Source organism: Amblyomma americanum, chromosome 6 (genome assembly GCF_052857255.1).
Source record: "Amblyomma americanum isolate KBUSLIRL-KWMA chromosome 6, ASM5285725v1, whole genome shotgun sequence".
NCBI classification, from domain to species: Eukaryota; Metazoa; Arthropoda; class Arachnida; order Ixodida; family Ixodidae; genus Amblyomma; species Amblyomma americanum.
Window position 1 is genome coordinate 10,612,024 of NC_135502.1, and position 24,274 is coordinate 10,636,297.

Below are 24,274 nucleotides of genomic sequence, written 5' to 3' on the forward strand. Positions count from 1 at the left end.
GGCGGATTCGCCTGAACAGCTGTATGGAGACATGAAAGGCGAGTCTTCCTGGGAAGCAGTACGATCCCCTCGGTGGACCTCGAACGTATGGTGCACAACTTGAAATCTCGGTGAAGCTGGTACGCTGCACCCAAGCTCTGAGCTATCATCTAGTTGACGTTCACGAAATCCACAGATAAAATAAAGGAAAAGCCAACGCAGAGCACATGACAAGGACGACGCAGGGGTGCCCACAAAAGATTTCGGAACTCACGAAAAAGTTCAGCTGTCTTGCAGCTGTGAGCACACAACCACGAACTGAAAAGTGCTCTATGTTTTCCCTGTGCAGTCTGCACACCGCACCCCTCATCGTCAGGCCACGCCTTCAGGCAGCATTGTCGTGGCTGCCGTGTCCCGAAAACGTCTGAGGGCGCCAGTACGTCCCACCTGCTACGCGGCGCCTGGAGAGAGAAAGGAGAGCCAGGTAGGTTAAATATGCATGCGTCTACAGGCTGCCCCGCCCATACACAATATGCAATGGTTCGTGGGTAGCAAAGGACATGAAAGATACCAATTAAACGCGGCCGAATAGGAACAAAGGCGGGCTTCTGCCTGCTACAGGTACACAGCGCAGCATGGGGATCCCTCCACCATCCAGCATACCACCTTGGGACAATACACCTGTTCACCAACTCAAGTCTCTAACTCGCCGTCATCACCACCACGAGGGCCATCAGGAACAGAGTGCCGCCCTCGCAGCACGCGCAGACACCGCTGAAATCAAGTCTTCACGGACATATCTAGGTGTGCTGAGACAAAACGCGCGACTGTCGCCTGCATTCACCCCCAAATTCGACACACACCGACTCTCCAGTTTGGTAAAGAACGCCTCGAATTGGAGGCCATACATCTAGCCCTCTTTATCCTTCTACAGACCTCAGCCAGAGAGGATTGTCTCACCCGTCTTACCGTTTCCACGGACTGTGGAGAGACCCTTATCCGGTTAGGCAAGATGCCCCGTGCAGGCACGCTGTGTTACCGCATCAAGAGCGACTGCGCAGAACTCATCACCACAAAGTAGGTCGAGGTACGAGTACACTGGGTACCGTGACACGCTGGTAGCCACGGCAACGAGGCTGCCCACGCGTGTGTCAGCAAGCAGGAAGACATCCGCTCCGACGCTGAGGTCTCAATCCCTTTAGAGTCCTAACCCCATCGAACAGAAGCTGCAGCTCGTCGGGCGGACCGACGCCGATTTCGCGAAAGTAGCCCAGTCAGGCTAGCACACCCACCAGCTGGACTTCCCCGAGCCGCGCAAGTCCTCATTCACAGGCCGCGCGCCGAAGCGCACTGCACTGCCGACATGCTTGCTAAGCGGAGAAACCAAACTGCCAAGAGAGGACCACTGCCTCATGCTCCGCATGACGCCTAGCATTTACCACAAGTGTTCTGTTCTACATGCGAAACGGACTCGAGCCCGACCATCTATCACCTTTTATGGGAGTGTGTCGGACTACAACGAATCCACACTGGCGCCAAAGACACGCTCCTATCCTTGCGGGCCTTTGTGCGCGCTACCGGTGTCAACCGCCGCATGTGACCTCCCGCCCAGCTTCCACTCCCGCTAACTAGGCCACTGAGCCATCCCATTTAATATAAAGGGTTTAAAACAATCAATAGCAGAACTGCATCCAGACGCCCTAAGGCTGAAGCCTACACAGCGCTGCTATACTGCCACGCCTGGCACTCGGTGCATTACGTCTGAGGGAAACAAATATCAATGAGTCACTGGACGTCTGTGAGAGTGAGAAGCCAAGCGGTAGCGCGGAGACGTTTTATTGCAAGCCACAAAGTTTGCCCTACTGTTCTAGAAGAGGGGGAGAGAAAAAGAAAAGAGAGGAAGAGATGGTGTGGGGGGCGACCTTAAGCCATCCAGACAGGTAACTTTACACCCCTCCACAGGTGCTGCGCGGAGGAGGGAAAGGCCCGGTTAAAAAAGAGCGCTTGCTCCGCTAAGGCCCATCGTCCATGTCCCTGAGAGTACCAAACCAAGCCACACCCAGTATCTCAAATACCTATCATGTTAAAGCGAGATGGAATGCGGAGTTCGTGAGTAATTACGAAAGGAATAACACATTGCAGCGAAAACATGATCCTAATAATTTCCAAAGGAATAAAAACACAATTACGGAAGCGTTATCAAATGCAGGCGATCGGCGAACAGTGCTGTGCGATGCGAACAATAGAAATGAAAATATCAAGACATAAGGTCCGAGAAATTAATTGACTGACGGTTACGAAGTTACACTGTCCGGGCCGTCTGGGAGCTCCCGGCTTTTTTGCACGGTACGAAGACCTCAGGCAATGACAACGGATGCCATGTATGGCTCTTCGGCAACCATTGCAAGGTAAAATTGATTTTTGAAAATTGGTTTTTGACAGAAGGAAACGGTGTACACCCGGTGTACACCCGAACCGCGCAAAGGGCAAAAGAAATAAACGAGGGAGTGAAAGAAGAAAGAAAGAAAGAGGAGTCGTAGTGGATGTCTCCGGAATAGTTTCGACCACCTGGGGAACTTTAACATCCACTGACGTCGCACAGCAGCACACGGGCGCCTTTTGCGTTTCGCCTTCATCGAAACACGGCCGCCGCGGTCGGGTTCGAACCATTGCAAGGTCCGCGAATGATTTCCTGTGAACATAATTATTCGCACAATCTGCGCATAATTCACTGCCCTTCGTGATATAACTTCCGGACCACATGCACTGATATCAGCGTCATCAACATGAGAGACCACACGCCCACACAAACGCAGCGTTTGGCAGCATCCCCCCCCCCCTTTTTTTTTCCTTGGCTCTCATTTCATTCCGTGTTCGCGCAATAAAGGGAAGGAACGCTGCCGGACTGTCACTGCACAGCACTGCGGCGGATTGATAGCCTCTGTGTAGCATTTCTTGCTTGGTTCCGGTCTAAACAAAGCTCTTTCTCCGACGGGCGCCCCCGAGGCATCCGAACAAGAAGACAGGCGCGGGAGAAAGGAGAAGAAAGAAGGGGGCAAGAAAACAATTTTTAATCGGGGCCACGCCGTTGAAGGCGACACGCGAGGCCTGGCCCCCATTGTAGGCCGCCGCGACAGGAGAGGCGCGCACAACACGGCAGCAGGCTCGAAGGCGGCCCAGGGCGCGCTTTTGGAAACAATTTGCAGAGCTCCATCCATCATGGCGAACCGTGGCACAGCGCGCGCTGCGCCCTGGGCCGCGGTATTGGCGGCGAGGCTGAGCCGCCCCCAAGCTGTCGCTATTTGCCGCTTTGCAAAGGTTTTCGCGTCAAATTGATTGGGAAAAACGAGGAGCCGGTCCGGGGCTGAGCGGCTACTGAGCCACGCGCTGCGCCCTGTGGCCTCTGCTGCGCGCACCAAAGTTGTGTGCAGCAATGATGAGGCGCCCAGGAACACCACTGAGTCCACCGGCGGAGGCGTCGCCTGAGTGTTCTACGGTTACGGTCAAGACGTTGAGACCGGCACTATATCCACTAAGCATTATCGGCGACTAGTGAGGCTTAGCGGCACCGTTAGCGGCACCGTTTCATTTTTTTTAATGATTGGATGTAACAAGTTCCCCCGGGTACCGACATTATTTGCTGATCGACGCGACGCCCTTCTTGAGGTCGGCCAGCACGGATTCTAGTTGGCCATGTGAGACGCGCTTCGCTGGAGAAGCGTCCTTGCACAAGCGCAGTGAATACAACGGCAATGACGGGCTGCGTGCGTTGCTATGTTGGGCTTAGAGCTTAAACACCAGTGCCATACCCGCACAGCAGCAGTGATGAAAGGACCGGTATTTTCTGAAAACTGTCTCAGCACGACCTACGGGCGGGCTCGGTTTTGAAGAACGCCAACTTTGGTAGAAATTTGTTATTTATTAAAAAAACTACGTCGCACCTATTGCGGCTGCTTGTGCTCCAGTCTCAGCATCCTCACGTGGGTGGGCGGCACAAAGGAACGACCGGAACCATTTGAATTCAGAACTGAGGACGAAAATGAGAAAGATTTTACCATATCTGAGAGCCTGAACGCTTGTTCGAACATGAAAAACACTTCAGTTTTCAAAAAAAAACCCTTAAGCGTCACTACTGCGTGATAGGTCCCATCCCTGGATTTAAGGTTTCGTAATTAACTAGACCCCCGCTTCGCCCCGGTGGCTCAATGGTTATGGCGCTCGGCTGCTGACCCGAAAGACGCGGGTTTGATCCAGGCCTCGGCGGTCGTATTTCGATGGAGGCGAAATTTTAGAGGCCCGTGTACTGTGCGATGTCGGCGAGCGTTAAAGAACCCGAGGTCAGGTAGACGAAATTATCCGAAGCACTCCATCCACTACGGTGCTCCTCATATCCTGAGTCGCCTTGGGGCGTTAAACCCTATAAAACCATAAAATCTAAAACGAACAAAGCTAATTGAATTGACGGTTGAAAAGGCCGTGCCTCGACCAGAATAAACTAATGCATAACGCCACAGAAAATAAGATATGAGAAAATATAAGAGGAGGCTTCACGGTCAAGACTGCAAATTCTGGAAGTGAGCGGCGCTGTAGAGTTGATTCCACTCGCAAGGCAGAGTAGAGGCAAAAGGTTTTGTCTGCGATGCGTTCAAAGGCTTCGCGAAAGAACGGGCGATTAAAGGGAAAAAGAGCCGCCATGGCCGAACTATAACAGCCAAATCTGTATATGCACGTTCGGCAAATTCACGACATCGTCACCGCCGCCGTTGGTGTCGAGGCCTGCGCACGCTAGTCACGCGATTACCCTCTTATCAGAGTCCCGCCCCTGCCACTACAAGAAATTTAATTTTAAAAATATTTTTTTAACCGGAAAATATTACATGGCCCATTGGCAGCGAAACCCGACGTCGGCGTGGACCAGTAGCAGTGGTCCCAAAAGCCCCCAGATGATGTTACCGTAGTATGAGAGAAAAATAAAATTTCTTCCGAAGGTGCGGGGAATTGAAGCTAGGACTTTAAGCTTGCGAGGCGAGCATACAAACCTTAGGCCAGCCGCAGCGCTGGATCAGTGGTTATGGTGCTCGGCTGTTGACCCTCGCACAGGTCAACTTCAGTTTATCTCAACCGTCCTTTGAATTTATTACCAACCAACCCGCGCAGCTTACACTGAAGGAAGTGTCTGCGACAGCTCTGCGAATGACGCTGGCGCGGAGAACGGTATCGCTCTGGGACGGAACCTTTCTGTGGCTAGGAAACATTTGTTTTATTACATTACTCTCTATTTTTTCATGTACGTTCCAGTGAATTCCACTGCGAGCTGGTCGTGCTGGACGCCACCGCACATATGGAAGACTCTGCAGAGTCTTCCATACCATGCCATGGCACCAGGCCCTTTTGTCTAAGACTCGATTCTGTTGCCCCGCCGCTCCCCCCCCCCCCCCCCCCCCCCTCCAAAAAGTAGGTTATAAATACGAAAACATGGGTGCATTTTCGTTTAAAACAAATAAAAAATTATTTTTAAACCGTTCCACGCATCTCGGCATTCTAGCACTTACTAAGAGAAAGGACGCAAGCACGCACGCACTCACTGAGAGACATCTTTCACTAGTAACTGCAGACCACGGAAGCCTATTGAAGCCTCTATTCCCCTCTCGGCCTGCTTTAATTTTAACCCAGTCGTTCCGCTGAGTTTCACACGCCCACAGGCAGCCGCAGCTTAGGCTTCGGTGATCGTCATTCGCCTAGCTGTTTACTCGAACGAGTACTACGCGCGCAAATCGGTATCAATTTGAATAAACATTACTTCATGGAACACCTAAAATATCGAATCTATCGAAGCCAGTCATGTAGGTTGCCGGCAATGGGAGCACGGTGTAGAGGGCGGTTATTGCGTCACGCGAGGCAGGTGCACCGCTCGGCTTCTGAGACAAGCATCCGAGGCCCCCAACGCTGCAGCCGCGGATGCCTTCGCCGTCTGCGTCCGGCAAGGAGGGGGCGTGCGCCGCGAACGAGGGGAGAGCCTCGTGGAGACGTTTATGAAAATGCAGCAGCAGCCTCGCGGCGGCAGCTATTTCGGGCGGCCAGCGCTCGCGCCGGGCGACGTCCGCGGGATCGATCGCCCGAGCTGCAGCCGCGCGCGCTGCTCGCGAGACGCCGACGACGACGCCGAAAACAATTTGGCCGCGCGGGCACTGACTGACAAGTCATTAGCGATATTACGCGCAAGCCCAACGAGCGGCCCAACGGGCTCGCGTGCTGCGCGCGTTTCCGACAGGGAGCGCCGCGACACGCCACGCGCGTGTGCGTGCTTCGTAGGCCACCGGGACGTCCTCGATCGGTCCCCGCACGCCGGCGGGAATGCGCTGCGCCCTCGAGGCGCACTGAAGGCGACCACCTCAGGCTTAACCTACTCGGATAAAGTGCTCTGACGCAGATTGTTTCTGAAGGAGGGGTGAACGTCATTTTGCTTGCACAGTATGTCACCCAACAAACTTGGAAGGGTGCATTGGTTTTCAACGACCGAAACCAAAGCGAGCAGGCAGTGAACGGAAGGAGCCGAAATCGTCCGATGCCTTGCTTAGGCCCTATCGAGTGGGGCGACTTGTTAAGCCCAGTTTGAAATGAGAAAAGAAAGGTCTCTCGCTGACCCGGGTAGTTTAACCGCAAGATGAGTGAAGCTAACGTCGTCTCAGAATATGAGAAGGACAATTGCTATCGCACCATCCTCTCACAGCGTCGACATGGCGTGGTGCTCCAGTCGAGGAATCACAATGGAGAACTTGTCTTTACAGCTAATATTTTTTTTTTGGTTTTACAGGGTTCAACGTCCCAAAGCGACTCAGGCTATCGGAACGCCGTAGTGGAGGGCTCCAGTTAATTTCGACCACTTGGGGTTCTTTTTAACGCGCACTGACATGGCACAGTACACGGGCCTCTAGCATTTCGCATCTATCGAAAAGTGAACGCCTCAGCCGGGAGCGAAACCGCGTCCTTCGGGTCGGCAGCCGAGCACCATAACCACCGAGCCACTACGGCGACTAGTTAATGCTCCGCCATTCGGTTGGACACTTTATGTCAAGAATAAAATTTTGTAATTTTTTCTCTCTTTCACCCCGTCTTAGCATTTTAACGCCCCAGCTATGAAGGAGTCGAATAAAAAATTACATAATACCAGATTGTGCCATATAATGTGTGCCCAATACAAAGCCAATGTAAAAAAAATTGTTAGTGGCGCTGCATAATATTTGAAAAATCGTCATGACGCAGATTCGCGACCACGGGCAATTGGCCCACTCTGCGCGACTCTAGTCGGAGTCGCGTGCAATACGAAGTCGGAGGTGTTTATTCCTAAAAATGGGGATATCGCATTTGTAGCAACAGGAGTCTATGTAGCCAGGGCAGTGCCATCGCTTTCTCCCGTTGCTTGGCAGTGTTATCATTTTCGGTACAGTCTGTTCGTCTGTTTCACACGTCCTTTTACACTACTGCGAAGAACAAACTCAGCCTGTAGTTGGCTGTTGCCAGTGCCCCCTCGTCCTCATTCCTGCTATTCATGTTCAGCGACTAATAACTTTCCAGAACGTATAGGGAGTGTGAGTCAGCATGGTCGCGGTCACTCCAGTAGCAGCTCACTCAGCAGAGGGGGGAGGGTGGGGGGGTAGGTGGAGATGATCCTTGAAATAGGAATTTCAACACTATAGAGGGAGGGACGGGGAAGCTTCAGTCCGCAGACCCTGGTTTCGACAAATTCACTTCTCTTCGCCGGGGCAACTGCAGTCATCCTTTGCGAGGATTGAATAGCACCCTCAATGCGAGGAGGAAAGGCGCGAGTGGGGTGAGGGACGTAGTGCGGTATAATGTCTTGAAACAGTATTCTACGTGTAAGAGGGTGCGTTTTGGTCACCGAACTGAGGCTTCCCATTGTCTCCCTTAGTTCAAGATTTTGCATCGAGAAGCATTTAAGATATTTTCTGGCAAAACACGGGTCCTTCTGCTCGTTGGACTCGTGTAACATCTTGTGGTACACATTATGCGTCAAGAGAAACACGGAACTTCTCCGGAGAAATAAGTTTCAATATATTTTTTGTGGCAGATGCAAAGTGGCGTAAATGCGAAAAGCTAGAGTTCAACAAATTGCTCGACGAAAAAGAAAGGTTTCAAGCGTTTGGTTCTGACAAAGACAATCTTCGAAGGCCGGCAGAGTGTAAACAAATTTTTATTCAATAAATATCTTTTTTGTCTTCCAGCGACTGTTCTCACAAAATGAGAGACGAGGAATCGTTGACCGCCTGAATGGGCGCCCATTCGCGCCTCCTTTTCCTTCTAATAGCTTCCTTGCAGTGATGCCAAATATCTTGGTGGCAAAGCGCTGGCTAGCGGGAACATGCTCCCACCAAAATTTGTGAGCGAGCTCCAAGCAGCAGAAATGAGTGCATGCCACGATAACATTGAAAATTCCTAAGTAATGTAGAGACAGAAAAAAAAAGATAAATACAAGAAAAAATTTGTAGGAAACGTAAACTAAAATAAACCAATTCAGATTCAATATATTATGAGAAATGCTCTTGCGCAGTTTGCACCCTAATCCCCTCATTAGTTCCAATGGGAGTGCTTGCCGGTGAAGAATAGCGACAGGTGGCACTGTGTCGAAATGGCACCGAGTTCGGCCGACTGGCAGAGGAACCACTGTATCGAGGAGTGTTATTCCACAGCAAGCCGCAGTGGCAAACAAGCAAGCTCCAGTCAGTCGCATACATCGGCGAAAACAGCTCTCTTATGCTAAAACTACATGTTCGTCTGACCTCAACTTTCGCAACTTGCCGACCAGTACTGTGCCGTAAAATTAAGATCACTAAACACTGCACCGTCCACATTCGCATCGCTCGCATAGCAGAGCTGGAGGCACACTTCTCACGCAGTACTAGCGACGAGCAGATGTCTCGCCCCCACGGCCCGCGATGTATAAAGTACCGGCACGGTCCCGGAACTACTCTCGACGACGACGCATGGAGGACCAGACTCGGAGAGGCCTAGACTAACTGTTGCCCGCTACAAAGCGACACTCGCTGAAAAGCCTTCCGACTGGAAAGGTGGTCACACTGAAACATTGGCCTCGTTTTATTCTTCCCAATGCGCATGCCACGTCGCTACTCGAGTTGTCAAGGGTTACTGCAACAAATATAGCAGCTTGCTACAATGAATGACACAACTATTTAAAACGCAAGGTCGATTTCTACAACTGTCGTGACTAATTCAGCTTGACCGCTGCATGACCTTACGTTATACGGACGCAAAATCGGGTAGCAATGACGATGAACCGTGAATATGAAAATGCGCGCACTGTGACCTGGAGCCCAGGGAGGAATGCGCGGCACGATTCATCTGTGCATCGAAACTACGTGGTTACCTGCGGACGTACATACACTGCCTTCTCTCATTATATTGAGTTTGAGAATTTTACACCATGTTCAGTTACTACTAACGTATTTACGCCATTGAAAGTACAAAGAAAGCCAAAGCAGAAACAAAACTGAAATTTCGCCGTGAGGAGTCCTCTAGAGGAAATACTAGAACGATGTCGACGCTTCACGACCCCAGCCACACTTAGCTGGATATGCTTGCAGAGAAGTTTACGCGAGCACAGCGCGGACAGCAAGCTGCGCGAGCTCCTTGTGTGTGGGGGAGTCGTGCGACCAACCTTCAGCCGAGAGGGAGCTGCGCAACAAAGGAGAGCTTAACGATTCCGAGTCATGCGGCCCACAATCGGGGGACGCTTGCCCTCCGAACCCTTGCGTATTGCCTGGCGTGGCACGACTCAATCAGGCTCCGGAAAGCACCGCGTCGGCTATTTCCACTGTATGTCCAAGCCAGGGAAGAGCATTCATACTCGGGGGTAACTCAAATGCTAACGGACGGCCGACGTTTTGTGCACGCTAAAGAAAGCAGTGCCATGGGCGGTCAGTCGACTCGCAAGGTCGCTTCCTCTCACAAGAGACTATGTTAGAAAGGTACCGCCACAGCATACTGCACCGAACATCCAGCAGACAGAAACAGCTTCTTTTGCGTGCAGCACTACAACAGTGTCATTTAAAGGTCACCGAGGACAACTCTACCCAATCATTGTTCTTTGTAAATATAGGTTCGCTGGCTCTTTCTGGCTACACTGACTTTTGTCCAGCAGTAAATTAAAGGAGCAGTTGGCGGCGAAAAAAGTTGATTTGAAAAATTGGACGGAACACTAGAGCTCCGCCTTAACGGTATGACGCGATAGGGTAAGAGGTTAATCCCCATATATGCAGAAGATCGTTGTCTATTTTACATACGATATCCCTGGGTGTCCTCATACCGCTCCTGGTGCAGTGGCGCAGCGGTTAAGCGATGCGCCACTGCCCTGCGATGGCAGGAGGTGCTCCCAGCGGTGGGCGTTTGTGCGGCGCAGGTTGATCTTCCGCAGCAATCAGTCACTAATTTGCAGTTTTCTCACTATCCGGTGGGCAGGTCGTAACGGCACCGCAAGGTCACCTTACCTAGGTGGCCCACCTGCCTTCTAGGTTGCTCTCTGGGCACCAACTGCTAGGGCCGCCCACAAATCCGACGCCGACAATGCCGACAGAGGAGTTTCTGGACAACAGAGCCTTTAATCCTATCGCATTAAAATCTTCTCGCCATTCGATTCCCATGAGCGAAGCCGCCGCCAAAAAGGACGGATTGGCAGCGTTTTTATGTGAATGGCGATGTGGCGGAGCCTCTGGGACGAACTAATTTCACTGGCAGAATCGACCGGTGGTACGGCAGAACCGTTTTTTCTTTTGCCTTTACTAGCTTATAACAGCTCTGTTTTCGGCGAAGTACCTAGAACCCGCGATACCCTATCGATACAGGGCAACTTCTGCATGCCCCGAGCGTGCATTTAACACACTCTTCAGTGGAAACAGAGAGAGGCAGCAGCTGACAGGAGGCCGTCAGCGTGCGATTCACTTCACCGAATTTGGACCGACGCGAGGGAGGGAAGAAAAACCAGGCCACATAACTGCGTTGCCGCGTGACCCGATAACTGTTTCCTCTTCAACATGGAGCACATTATATAATCACACTGGACAGCGACCACTGCCGATGCCTGACTGGCGACGACGAAGGCGAAGCGAAGTAAGTGAAAGGCTTCTCTGTATCCTTTATATCGCCGTCACCTATAGAAAGACGAATTAGCCAGTGCGCATGCGCGTGGAGTTAACGCAATGAGAAGCACAGCCAGCGTGAGCGCGGAGGCCACTGCCGCCTACGCTCACCTGGCGCGGCAGTGTGAATCGTCTCTCTTTTTTTGCATTAGCATACCAATGGCACTAATCAGGAGAAGGAAACCTGTCCTTAGGTTTTATCGACTCATGCCGACAGAAATGAGATACATGCTTGGCGGACATTTCGTCCGGCCTTTATGCGGCGCCACGAAGCTTCTCGAGAGTTTCGACAAATTCAGTACACTATAATGATAAGCCGCCCAGATCTTTAGCTGGCGTGCGCGACGGCCGCTTTGTCTCCGCTCCTGCGATTTACGACGAAGCAAACTTGCGGAACGCTCGATATTACGCACGTGCTTAGATTTGATATTTTCGTAAGTTTGCTTCGTCATAAGCTGCAGGAGCACGGAAAACGCGGCCGTCGCGCACGCCAGCTAAAGATTTGGCCCGGTGTACATCCTTCTTTCGGCAATGTACAAATTTATGATCAATATTTTGATGTGATAATTTTCATGTGGACAAATTAGTGACCATCAAATTGATAAAAAAATGAATGGCGATTGCACAACTCGCAGTGCGGAATATCAGCCCTGGCTGGCATGCGACAGTGATCGCGCATAGGACAGTACAGCCCGAGCGGGATGACAGTGCGGGGCCTTGCCCCGCCCCTTTCCCCTCTGGTTAGGCTCGGCTGCTCGGACGCGAAATCACTGCGAATACAAACATTGCTTTCCCAGCAACGCTCGCCCTGCCTGCTTCGGGGAAGTTAGCGCAAGGCGCAAGGGATGGTCCCCCCGTGAGGAGACACCACACGCGAATTGCCCGTCCTGCCCCTCTCCTACCAGTCACGCCTGGCTGCTCGGACTCTCTCCGGCTACTAGAAAATAACGTATAAGCCAGCCCACAAACGGTGCCGATCGTTAGCACATCTCTGGAGGCATACTGAGTGAAGGAATTAACATGGACATGGGATTAAAGTTAATTTAGTTTCACAGACTAAAAGAAATGAGCTTGTGTTGAAGACGAGTCTTCATGAGTGGAGGGTCAATAAACAGACCTTTGAATTTTTTTTCTCTTTTGTTTCTACTCCCGTGGAACTTCACTCAATGAAAAATGCCAGCAGTGATTGATACACAGATCAACCTTTCAAGGGTATCGTACGAGCTCACCATATTTAACCAGCATGCCTGTAAGGTAATTAAAGAGTCTGCTCTTCAGTGCGACTATGGACTTAATATGAGCCGCTTGCTGTATCAAAAGCAGTAACACAAAGTTTTGTACGCTATTTACGAAAGTGGCACCTAAGCCCGCCTACGAAACCAGTAATCGTGACAAGCTACTCATTAACAAACAATGACTAAACCAATGACGAGCATGCTAGACATCAGCTGCCCTGTATGTCTCCCCATAGGTCATTGCGGTCATTGTATACCATTCGCTTTCCCAACAGTGCCACTAGCAAGGGATGCTACAATCGGCAGCGGTGACAGCTAATCCGTAGAGAAATCCGCTGAACAATTGTCCAGTAGTTGTCGCGAGGTGGTAGGTTCCGCACAACAGGTCGTGAGTCGCTGCAAGCCCGGCGATCTACCTCCATCTTTAGATGCCTGCCCGCCAATCAGTGGCATTTTTTTAATTACGCCGTTTTTTTAGCTACCGTACTCAGGGGACACTTCGATCCGAGCGCCGTTTGACGGGTTCGCTAGTTTCGCTAGTTCCACGCACAAGATCAGCGCTTCTTGAAAATAAACATGCGCCAACTGATCGCCTTCATCTGGCGCTAAACACCGTGTCCGGCTTTTGCCGTCTTTGTTTTCTGTTTTGTTTTCCTGTTACTCGTGGCCGTTTCGTTTATAGAAAAGCTGCTCGTATATGATATGGGGTAAATTAGTTTTTACAACGTTTAACGTATAGATACAGCCCGGGCTCAGTTTAAATTTGGCTTAGCTTTCATTTGCGTAAGGGCCGCCGCTGTGGCTGAGTGGTTATGGCGCTCGGCTGCCGGCCCGAAAGACGCGGGTTCGATCCCGGCCGCGGCGGTCGAATTTCGATGGAGGCGAAATTCTAGAGGCCCGTGTACTGTGCGATGTCAGTGCACGTTAAAGAACCCCAGGTGGTCGAAATTTCCGGAGCCCTTCACTACGGCGTCTCTCATAGCCTGAGTTGCCTTGGGACGTTAAACCCCTATAAACCAAACCAAACCATTTGCGTAAGGGCGAGACGCCACCGCATCTGCGAGCTATATTGAGCGTTACAACGTTATTAAGGAATATGAGATTCACCTCAGTGAGCGTTGAACTTTTACGAATGTAGCATGGCTGTATTCTTGCGTCAGAGAACGAGCTAGGCTTGTTATGTAAGAAAATTTAACCAGAATTCCCACGCGTACCCGGAAGCCGCTTACGCATACGAACGCAGAACGCAGCAGCGCAAAATGGAGAATGCGATGCGCGAGGTTGCGGGAATACTGAATAGTAGCGGTGAGGAAAAAGCGCGGGAGATTGCGTGATTCGCTGAATCTCTTTGTCTGGTTCCTCGGTCTCGGGCGAATTTGAAATGCGCTTTTGCGCCACATACAACGCAAACATCTGCTGCCCTGCTGCGCTCCACTGGACGAATACACGATGCCAAGCATTCCTGTATTTTATTTTTGTGTAAAAGTTGTTTCGCCATGCGCACTTGTTCAAGCTCAACGCTGTTTCCTTAATGCGGCTCGTTGCTCCGAACATCCAGTCACTGGAGAATATTTTCGTAGTGCCGGATTCCTGCATAGTTTATTGGGCCGAAAGCCGCATTGAAGTATGGAAACTCTGAATACGGTTATTCCGGCGCAGTAGCAGCTTCTGTTTCTACATTCTGTTCTTTGTCTTCGCTCGTTAAACGGTCGAGTAGGTGTACAAAACAGAGCTTTCTTTAACTGTGTCAGAAAGGCGACAACAAGGAGCTTACCTAGCGCCTAGTGGGTTTTCCGAGCTCAGTCATGACACCAAATCGTGCCGATGCGGGAGTAGCTAACGAACGGGGAAGTAGGGTCCAGCAGGTTTCTTTCAATTCGGGATATATTGCTCTGTGGGGGAGTGCACAGCCGCCACGGTATACATTGCTTGTTTCCTTGATGTCATTTCGAAGTTTTATTAAAACAATTGAACCCAGCACCGAACTTCACCGCCTAGTTTCTCGTAACGGCACTCCAAGGGCTCCCAAAGAACAGTAGCTCCCTCATTCTTCCCGACATAGTAAGAAAATTCAACCACGGTTCAGAAAAAAAAGAAGTGTTATGCGGTGTAATTCTGCGCCGCTCTTGTCATTCTCAGTCCTATTTACGTCGAATTCTCCGAGTCATACAAGCACGGCTGGGCGGACGAGTATTCGCTAACCATGCGGAAGACTCAGCGTGCCAGCCTGCTGCTTATCAGAATCCCCGTTTGTGCGGCAAAGGGTGCCAGAATGGTGAGCAATTCCGATCTTCAGAAGGCGCAGAAAAGGACAACGAATTGATAAATGATAAATCAATGTTACAGCGGAAAAATTAGATGGACTTTCTTGATGTAACACCGCAGGATGCTTCGGACGGTTAGCCGCATGTTCTACAGAACATTTTGAACGCGCCCATTGTGCGGTGCCAATAGCTGCGCACTGACATAGTGCGCAAGTTCCTTAAATATATTCCGAGTTGGAAGTCGCACGAAAATCTGCGCACTACGCACTCTGCTGAACAGCCGTTACACGCGGCGTTAGGCAGCAGAGCGCTGCGCCGGACTCCGCTGCACGTTGGCCACCGGAAAAAAAGAAAAGGCGCCAGTCGAGCCGTACACGCGGCGAGGAAACGCGTCAATGGACGTGGGAGCGAGCCTGTGCGCGCGCTCGCCGGCGGCGCAGCGCGGCTGTCTGACGGGCTGCGATCATCACGCGTCGAGTGCGGGACAAGAACACACAGCGAGCTCGCCTCGTCAAATACAACCAAGCGCGCTCGAGCGGAGCGGCGTTGCACGCTACGACACGGTGCATTCTTCGCGGCTCCACTTTCTCCTGTGACATGCAACGCCGCAAGGAAATGCAAAAACTCTGAAAGTTCAATCGTGTTTAAGACGTCGCGATACCTTAGCTTTTCAACGCTTACCTTGAAATAGCTCCTTCGGGCGCAAATCAAATTAATATCCAGGGAGGGCAGGAGGGTTGTTATAGCTTTTGGTTTTTACTGAGGGGCGTGCCAAGACAGCACAGAAAAGATTTACATCTTCCTAAATGCTTAATTATGCATTTTCGGCTGCGACCTCGTGACTCAGCACCGGTTTCAGGGTCTCTATTTACTACTTTTGACTTGCTCCTTCCATCAGAACTGGTATGCAAATAAATAAGCCAATTTTAAGCTCATTAAAGCACTTATTCATGCAAAACAACACAAAGTACGCTCTGACCGAAACCCTACCAGAGCCAACGTAGAACGCGGACTCGTCCATCTAAAAAAGAAAAAACACTTTTTGCGTGCATTGCTCATGCCTAGCTTCCAATGGCTCAGCGGATGATATTCGCACAATTGTTCACTTTATTATACTATAGTGTCCCCATCTCTGCACAGCGCGCCTTCAATGCGGGGGTTTCACAGCATTCAGGATGCGGTTATAAATGTAGTACACGCAGCGCCTGAAAGGATAGCTGCGCAGCGTACGGATGCGAATATTACGTGTGTCTTGCTGTCTGTGCTGTTTAAGCTTGCAAGGCGCCATAAGCCGACGGTGTCCTGCGGTCCGGTTCTTCCCGCATGCTCTGTACAGGCGGATGACGTCGCATTGGCTTCGGCAAAGAGGATATGCGCCTTTCGCTGAGCCGTTTGCTGTTTTGCCAACCGGATTCATGGTAGCCGGATTACCACCACAGCGCGCTGTACAGCTCTTGTACTGAAGTGTCCCGGAATGTGTACAATGCTTGGAACTACAGTGCTAGGTAATCGCGTGCGCAAATATCTCATGCCCGCTGGAGTTAGTCCAATGGTCGAATAGATTTGTCATCATCTGCGTCAGCTCTCTCACACACTCTCGAAAGCTTCATCTACAGGTCGAACTAATATGAGTAAGAACCCCTGATTTTGCATACCTAGTACGAGTGACAAGCCAAGTTTTCGTTTGCCCTTAAGTTGCTTTCCTGTGAAAGAATCACCCAGCGAGGTTCTTTTTTCACATTCCAAGTAAAAGTAAAAACAAACCTCGTTCTTGAGTGTAAATTACGTCTAATGTCGCCGCCACCTGCACTTGCCTTTGACGGACAGATGCAACTATCCACCGGCTATCGCCGTCTCGCGAGCAGCCGCATTTTAATTAGACGCGGCACAGTCCTGCCCCATGGCCCCGACACACGGCAGGGAGAAGCCGTACTTCCGATTGCAGCCGTGCGCCCGACTGCTGGTTTCGTGTAGTTGTTGTGCTAGTCACTGCAAACTATACCTTCATTATTTTCGAGTCAACAGTTGCACGATTAAGGGCAGGCAAGGAATGAAATAGGGCGGCTGAGAAGCAATGCCTAGTACGCGGTAAAATCATTTGCGGAAAACTGCAGTTTATTTCTGATCGTGCCTCTTTGTACAGCTCTAGTTGTCTGGCCTGTGCGAAAGACAGCAAGTGGTCGAATGCAGTCATACTGCACAGTTATTGTTCATGATGTGCTGATACAAATGTGACGTTGGATGCTCTCACGCGTTATCCGTGGAGGCCGATATACCGCTGCAAGTGTATCAACACCAAGGTAAATTTGGACTGTTCCGACAAGAAAAGATGAGCCACAGTGAGCCTGATAGAACGCGACGCTGCCTGACATAGGCAATTTTTTTTTTTGCGCACCACCGCGCCACGGGTTCCTACAGGTCCGGAAGAGATGACAAACCATTCGTTTTAGTATTCTGAACATCTGATCTATTTTTGATGGCATGCGCGCAAGAACTAAGGTCGGACGTACCAACCAGCATCTGTAAGAGTTGTTTGATGACTCGAATGATCGTCAAAGAAAACAGGTCTTCACTGACAGGAAGCATGGAGATACTAAAACAAGGAAAAGTGAATCTGCCAGCGGAAAGGGACGCGCTGCTCGAAGCCGTCTGTTGTTCCAACGTCGAGGAGGCCCAGAGGATGTGAAATTGCGCAGTCCATTCGTGTCTCGCGTTTCACCGGGGCTGCCTACGCCGTGAATCCGGCGGGAAGCTGGTGGTTGGATGGGGCATCGTCTGAGGATTCCGCAACTTGAAACCTAGCGGCTCATTAAGCCATCGTTCCCAGTTTTAATCTTCTTTTTAAGGAATTAAGGCGCACCGCGCTTGCACTGTAATACTGACCACGTAAAAAAAAAAAAGGCAAGGCGCAACAAAGTGATGATGGATAGGCACCAATCGCAGCGGGCCGAAACACGCGTGAACTTCCGTGTCGTGTATCCTAGCCGGCTACGCTGGTCTCGGTATGCGGTGAACACGACGCGTACGCGCGCCGCGATCAGCGAACCGCCATCGCAGTCGAGAGGGGTTCCGCGTCGCTGTCAAGCGAGCGCGGCGCAACGCGTGACGCCGCCGAGCCACGCCGCTGCTAACAGGCTGCAGCCGCCGGCGCGCAACACGCATCGTCCGCCGGGAAAGGGGGGTGGGAGCGGCTGGCGGCAGCTGTCGCGCAGCCGGCGTCCTGCCCGTGCGAGAAGAAGGATGCCGCCGGCGCGGCAACACTCACAGTCGGCTTGGCCTGCACCACGATCGCCATGACGGTCGGGGTCCGCCGGAAGCTGAAGCAACAGACACCGCACAGGAAGCACGACTTCTTCGCTCCGTGCCGCTGGCCGTCAGCTGACAGGCACCACCAGACGCCCAGAGGTAGCGCGGCGGCGGCGCTGTCAGCCGGAGCCCCTCCCGGGTCACGTGATGCCCGTTGCCTGGACAACGGGCTCCGAGACCCGGCCTCCGCTAGGGAACCCGCGTCCCTAGCGACATTGCGCGGGCTCCCCACGATCTCGCGCGCGAGTGGCGCTGTCTCCTTCCGGCCACTGCTGCCAGAGGAACTTGTACTCCTCGCTTCTTTTCCCGGTGCCAGTCGGGACGCGCCCCGGCGTTCCTTTTCTCTTCCCACGGCTGCTTCTTTCTCCGTACGTGTACCGCGCTTCCAAGGGGTCCTTCCCTCCTGGCGTGCCTGCGTGCGCGCGCGTTTGTACACGCGAGCGGTGCCCCGAGCTTCGGCCCGGTTTTCTGGCGCGGGAAGGAGCGCAGGGTAGGGAAGCCCGTGGGTGAATTTTTTATGGCGCGATCGTTTGGCATAAAAGGGTTACGTGCGAGAGAGAAAGATGGGCGCCGTTTTGGCGCCTCGGGACGCGCTCCGCAACTGGTTACTGGGGCTCAGGACCACGCCGGAGTGGAGCCGGGAACTCGCGCCGAAAGCGCTGCATTGTGCGACTCCGATTTTTGCGCCTCCTCCTAGCTCTATCGCTTTCCAGCGTCTGTAGTACCTTCCTTTTCATTCAGCACAGCCGACATCTTCTGCCCTTGCTGCGTTTCATAACCGAACTTTTCGGTCGACGCACTACAAACACCATTTTTGACCGCGCGATGTTGCTCACGGTGCGCGAGACCCTGATTTTAACATTCGGCGAAGTGTACATCTTCCACAGCGCAATCCTTTTATTCTCTCTCTCTCCTAATCTTCCCTCCTTAATATTTTTTCCGCCCGAAGTGTTTTAAAACGCAACGCTCTCTGCTGCGCAGTAAGAAAAGTGATTTAGTAAATAGTTCCGGAGACAGTTTGCATGGTGTTGTCACATAGAATGAAGCTGTCCTCTCTGCATCGTCAGCATCTTTGTCCCGGGCAAGGAAAAAATCACGAACGAGAACCGGCTACGCTGGCACACTTTTTCTACAACCTATCACCTTTTCCATAATTCTTACACGTTTAAAGCCTAAAATACACAACATAAAGAAAAACAAACAATCAATTATCTGCCAAGCGAAGAACTCATCGCTGTCACTGCTCTCCCACAATATTCGCAAGCTTAAGTTGTTTTTGCTTCCTGATGTTTTTTTCGCTTACAGCAGCACAATATGTACAAGTCTTGTTTATAGGCAGCAAAACACTTGCATGCGCGGCCACTGTTTTAATCAACTCGTCGTTTGTTTGCCGCGAAACAATTTTGGCGCCATAAAAGAATGGATTCGGAGTAGGAATTAGTTAGCAATATCGAAAGTATCCCCCACCTTTAATTTTTATCTAGAGCCCAGGTTGTTTAAAAGTTTCCTTTGTCGAGGAAGCACTATGAGTTTTAGCAATCCTATTACCTAATTAAAAGTGCAGTTACGCCACGGTCAAACTCATTTTCTGCAATCCAATAGCTTAAGTGTCGCATTGCAAGGAAAGCGCATTGTTTTACTCTAACAGATTTAGACAGTTTTAGGCAAATCTCCCTCTTAATCTATTTGCTGGATATCCTACATGTTAAACACACACGCACACACGCACACGCACACGCGCGCGCGCGCGCGCGCGCGCACACACACACACACACACACACACACACACACACACACACACACACACACACACACACACACACACACACACACACACACACACACACACACACACACACACACACACACACACACACACACACACACACACACACACACACACACACACACACACACACACACACACACACACACACCACACACACACACACACACACACACACACACACACACACACACACACACACACACACACACACACACACACACACACACACACACACACACACACACACACACACACACACACACACACACACACACACACACACACACACACACACACACACACACACACACACACACACACACACACACACACACACACACACACACACACACACACACACACACACACACACACACACACACACACACACACACACACACACACACACACACACACACACACACACACACACACACACACACACACACACACACACACACACACACACACACACACACACACACACACACAGAGAGAGAGAGAGAGAGAGAGAGAGAGAGAGAGAGAGAGAGAGAGAGGGAAACATGGGGAAGACATTTTTCCTAGATAGGAAACGCGGAATGGGTCGCCAAGGATGTTTCGAGTAATGCAGTTGCAGCACGATTCAGACAGCATTTTACTTTGCTGTTCAAAAATAGACCCGTGTTGAACAGCTTGAACCATGCACACCCATACAAAAAAATCGAGGAGGAATTTTTTAAGCACTGCCGGAAGAAGTGCATGTACGCGCTTCAGAAAACCAGAAAATAAATATTCGAAATTACTACCGCTTCTCACTTACCCTCAACAGCCCCCCCCCCCCCCCCTTTGGAAATTTAGACACCTCCCTAATTTTAATTCCGGGGAAACCCCTGTTACCAGCTAGCCTCTATTGACGACCTGCTTGCAGTGTTTTCTACAGCGCTGGTTGGAACGAATACTGCCCATTCTTGAGACTGAGGCGCCATGAACTTACATAAGCCTAAAGCTCACGTTTTGGGAGGACGCCGGGCAAAACATCGGTAACAATGCATGGGAACGATAACACGGACCCTCAGGCTTAAATTTACGGCGCCTACTTCTATCGATATTTTTGGTACGGTGCAGGGCCATGGCTTCAGCTTACCCTCGATGGAGGATAAAATGCGATATACCACCCGCCTCATGCACTATATGTGCCAGCTTCACCGTAAGATTGCTGAATCGATAAAAGAAGATGAGTTTTTTCGAATTCCCGAACTTTTCTCAGAACATGCGCGCTAAGTCGAAAGAGTGAAATGCAGCCTGACCTCGATGCGAAGCTTTTTCTCTGCGTGAGAACACAATGCAGAAGACTCCAGCTTAAACGAGCGAACCACGGACGTCGGAATGGGGATGGAACGGACGTAATGAGAAGGACTTCTCAGAGAATCAAGGCGCTAAGCTTCAGCGTGGATGATGAGCCAGAGCGAAGCAAGTGAAAACAAATGCAGTTGTATTGAAGATAGCTCGGAGGGAAGCTCGTGAATAGATCCGCCGTTATGAGTGCCATTTCACAGTTTTTTTCCTTCTCTCGCGTTTATTTACTTTTTGGGATGAAGGCGGGGGCCCTATGTAAAGCATCAGAAAGTTTTCATAGAGAAAGCTGGAGAGTACGCTCGCCAATACAATCACTCAAGGCACGGATAGAAGCCAAACAAGTGATGTATAAGAGTGAAAATGATAGAATAACTCGCAGTCTAAGCGTTCAAGCCCCATAAATATGGACAATCGGCTAAAATTTGAACGGCTGCCACCAAGACCCGCGCGGGCGCTGCACTCAGTCACCTCGAGAATTTCGAATACATCCCAATGATTTTCTATGTACGCCGGAAAAAGTTGATTTGAGCATAGGAAGCATTTCATTGGTCAGATTTTGCAGCGGCCATGAGAATCACAATATTTGCACAGAATCTCTTGTAACTCTCTAGTTTTCTCAAAAAGTACAACTTTAAAATATTCCTAGTTAAGCGGCGTTCGTTGATGGTGGCCAATAGATGACGCTAGTTGCTGAATACCAAGAAATGCTTGGCAAGTGCGCGCAAAGCTGTGCACCGGGCTTGCTATAGCCAACGGTAGTAGTAAGTGGTTTATTTAAATAATAATAAAAAGGAAGGATAAGATTTTTTGCTAGCCCCGGCATCTGCCGTCGATATTGAAGCACCAAAGCTGGGGCAGCGGAAATAAAGGATAGCAGGCAGACTGGAGAAATGAAATGAAAGAGGTGAGGGGACAGTAAGAGAGGATAGGGGGAAAATGTAATATACACAAAAACTATTTATACAATATGTAATCAACGGTATGAAGTTTTGCGGTGGATGTACACACATCATCAAAAGTTTAGGAAAGTCGGGTTCGGCGAAAAAAGAGTCATTTCTTTGCGTTTAGGGCACATTGCCTGAGGGTGAAGTTGCACTGTGTAAATAGCGCTCTCAACAATTGGGCTGCTTATGTCTATGGGGGGCTAATTGCAAAGGCGGTGATGAAGTTGGTATTTGTCACTGGTTTTATATGTTCCAAAAATTTTTGACTGCAGCTGTACAATATAGAAATAAAGACTTCATTAGTAACGGAAGTGGGTCTCGCGATGCATCACATTATGAGAAACTGTCAAGCTTCCAGCACGCGTAGTTGATATACTCGCACTTAGTTGTGTACTGAGACTAGAATAGAAAAATATGTTCAGTGCTTCTGATAGGTTGGTTGACTTTTACGTACGAAAGCAACATCCTTGGTTATAAGGCATCACGGTGAGCAGGTGTCTCTAAATGTTTCGGTCAGACGTCCGGAAAACAAATAAATAGATAGATACAAATAAAAATAAATACTAAAACTCTAAGTAACAAAGGGCCGCAGCTATAAATGGCGAGTTTTGAGTTATCTTCGAAAAATTTATCCACCTTCTCATGGCAACCTGCAACACTTATGGCACAGAACGCTCAGCAGGATTGCGCATATTTATAAAGGAATACAAATGTACAAATACCGAAGAATACGAATAAAAATCCTCTCATTATTTCTGCAGGCTGACAGCATGTTGGGGAACGAAGATGCTGTCATTTGCATGATGTCCCGAATTTGTTACGATGCCACGCTTCCCTTTCTATGACTGCATTCCGTCTCATCCTCACTGCAGCCTTGACAGCCAGGCGTCGGCCGCTGTGACCCGAGTTACGGCTGGAGGTGCGGTCCGTGAGAATTGCCAGAATAATGACTGATACCGCTAAGCTTGCGTGGGCGAGTTCGAATCGGGAAAGATCATTCATGAGAGCACTGAGGCGACGCGCGTGCAAAGCCAGGCCTCGTAGTCGCGCCGGGCCGAGTTCCGACACAAGTGTGCAACTGTGTAGGTAGCGTTCCTCCGCGGGCCGTAGCTTGGAGACCCCGTCGGTAGAGGATGTCCCACGATTCCTTTCCACCAGCTGGGATTTTCTTAGCACAAGGGCAAATAAAATTCGACCACCGCGGAATGCAGTCAAGCCTGGGACCTCGGGCTAGGGTCCCTAGCGCATTGGCACGGCCATTAATCAATCATAAGGCAGTTGCATGCTTAGTTTCACTGCGCCAAAGACAAAGAAAATGATTCAGTATGGGCCAACGTTCACACGTAGGTCGTCTTGGTCTCTATATTCCTTTCGGAAAAATAAAGTAGATGCCTCGCGAATAGCGTGTTTCAAGCACTGTTACAAATTTTATTTGCTATTCGTATTCTTCACTCATTGGTGCTTTTATGTTGAACTGTATATCATTCGAGCTCTCTGTGCACGCGGGAGGTAGGGTAAGAAAGAGGTAAAGGAAAGGTAGGCAGGTTCCCCTTTCGTGTGCCGAGTTGGCTACCTTGCACTAGAGAGGGGGACTAAAAGGGAGAGATGGTAAACTAAGGGAGAGGAGAGAGGGGACGCAGATAGAGGGCCTGCACATCGATGCGTGGTTACTAACTGCATTGTACTAGAACATGCCAACATGTCAAACATCGCTAGGAACCAGACACGTTACTCTGGGGAACTCCGCATTGTTTCCCGATCTGCAGCCACCGAGTATCATCAGTTCCCAGTCTGTAAATCCAGACATGGCGGCACAAAACACTATTGATCACCGCCAAGTTTGCGTAAGCCAAAACAACGGGTGCTCGAAACGGAGGTTCTGCTGGACGGCGGCGCGCCTCTTCGGAGTTTGGGGACGCTCGAACGACACTATCCAACCAAGCTTCCCCAGTGCTGAACTTACACATTCGAATGTATGAGCACAGCGCTAGAAGGTGCGTTACAATCTGTTGAACATTTGCTGCACCAGAGATAAAAAAGCATAAAGAAAGCAGAAATAATTGTTGTACCACGAAAAAAGAAATAATTTTCCTGCTACATAGTTGTCCCTGCATGCATTTCAGCGAACTAGAAAGCAGTTTTTCAGCAAGCAAGGAACGAACAAACAATACGTTTACAGACAGGCTGATGAGCGCAAACAGCATAAGTTTGGGACGTTTTGAGTTGTCCTCTGCCTTTCAACCTTTTC

General features: G+C 50.4%; 1 protein-coding gene across 14 annotated transcripts in view; it reads right to left on the reverse strand.

Moving 5' to 3' along the window:
- LOC144136295 (CUGBP Elav-like family member 4) overlaps positions 1–24,274 on the reverse strand; it is a 522,488-nt gene that overhangs the window by 265,796 nt on the left and 232,418 nt on the right. For 11 of the 14 annotated variants that reach the window (XR_013315590.1, XR_013315589.1, XR_013315587.1 and 8 more), the window contains exon 1: positions 17,915–18,048. The exons of 2 other annotated variants lie outside the window; for them this stretch is intronic. Coding sequence is in view for 8 of the 12 variants with exons in the window: in XM_077668534.1 (XP_077524660.1) it covers positions 17,915–17,944 (30 nt within the window). In the remaining 4 variants the exon portion in view is untranslated. Of the gene's footprint in view, positions 1–17,914; positions 18,049–24,274 lie in introns of those variants that run through there. One more of the 14 variants, XM_077668535.1, reaches the window with a different exon arrangement.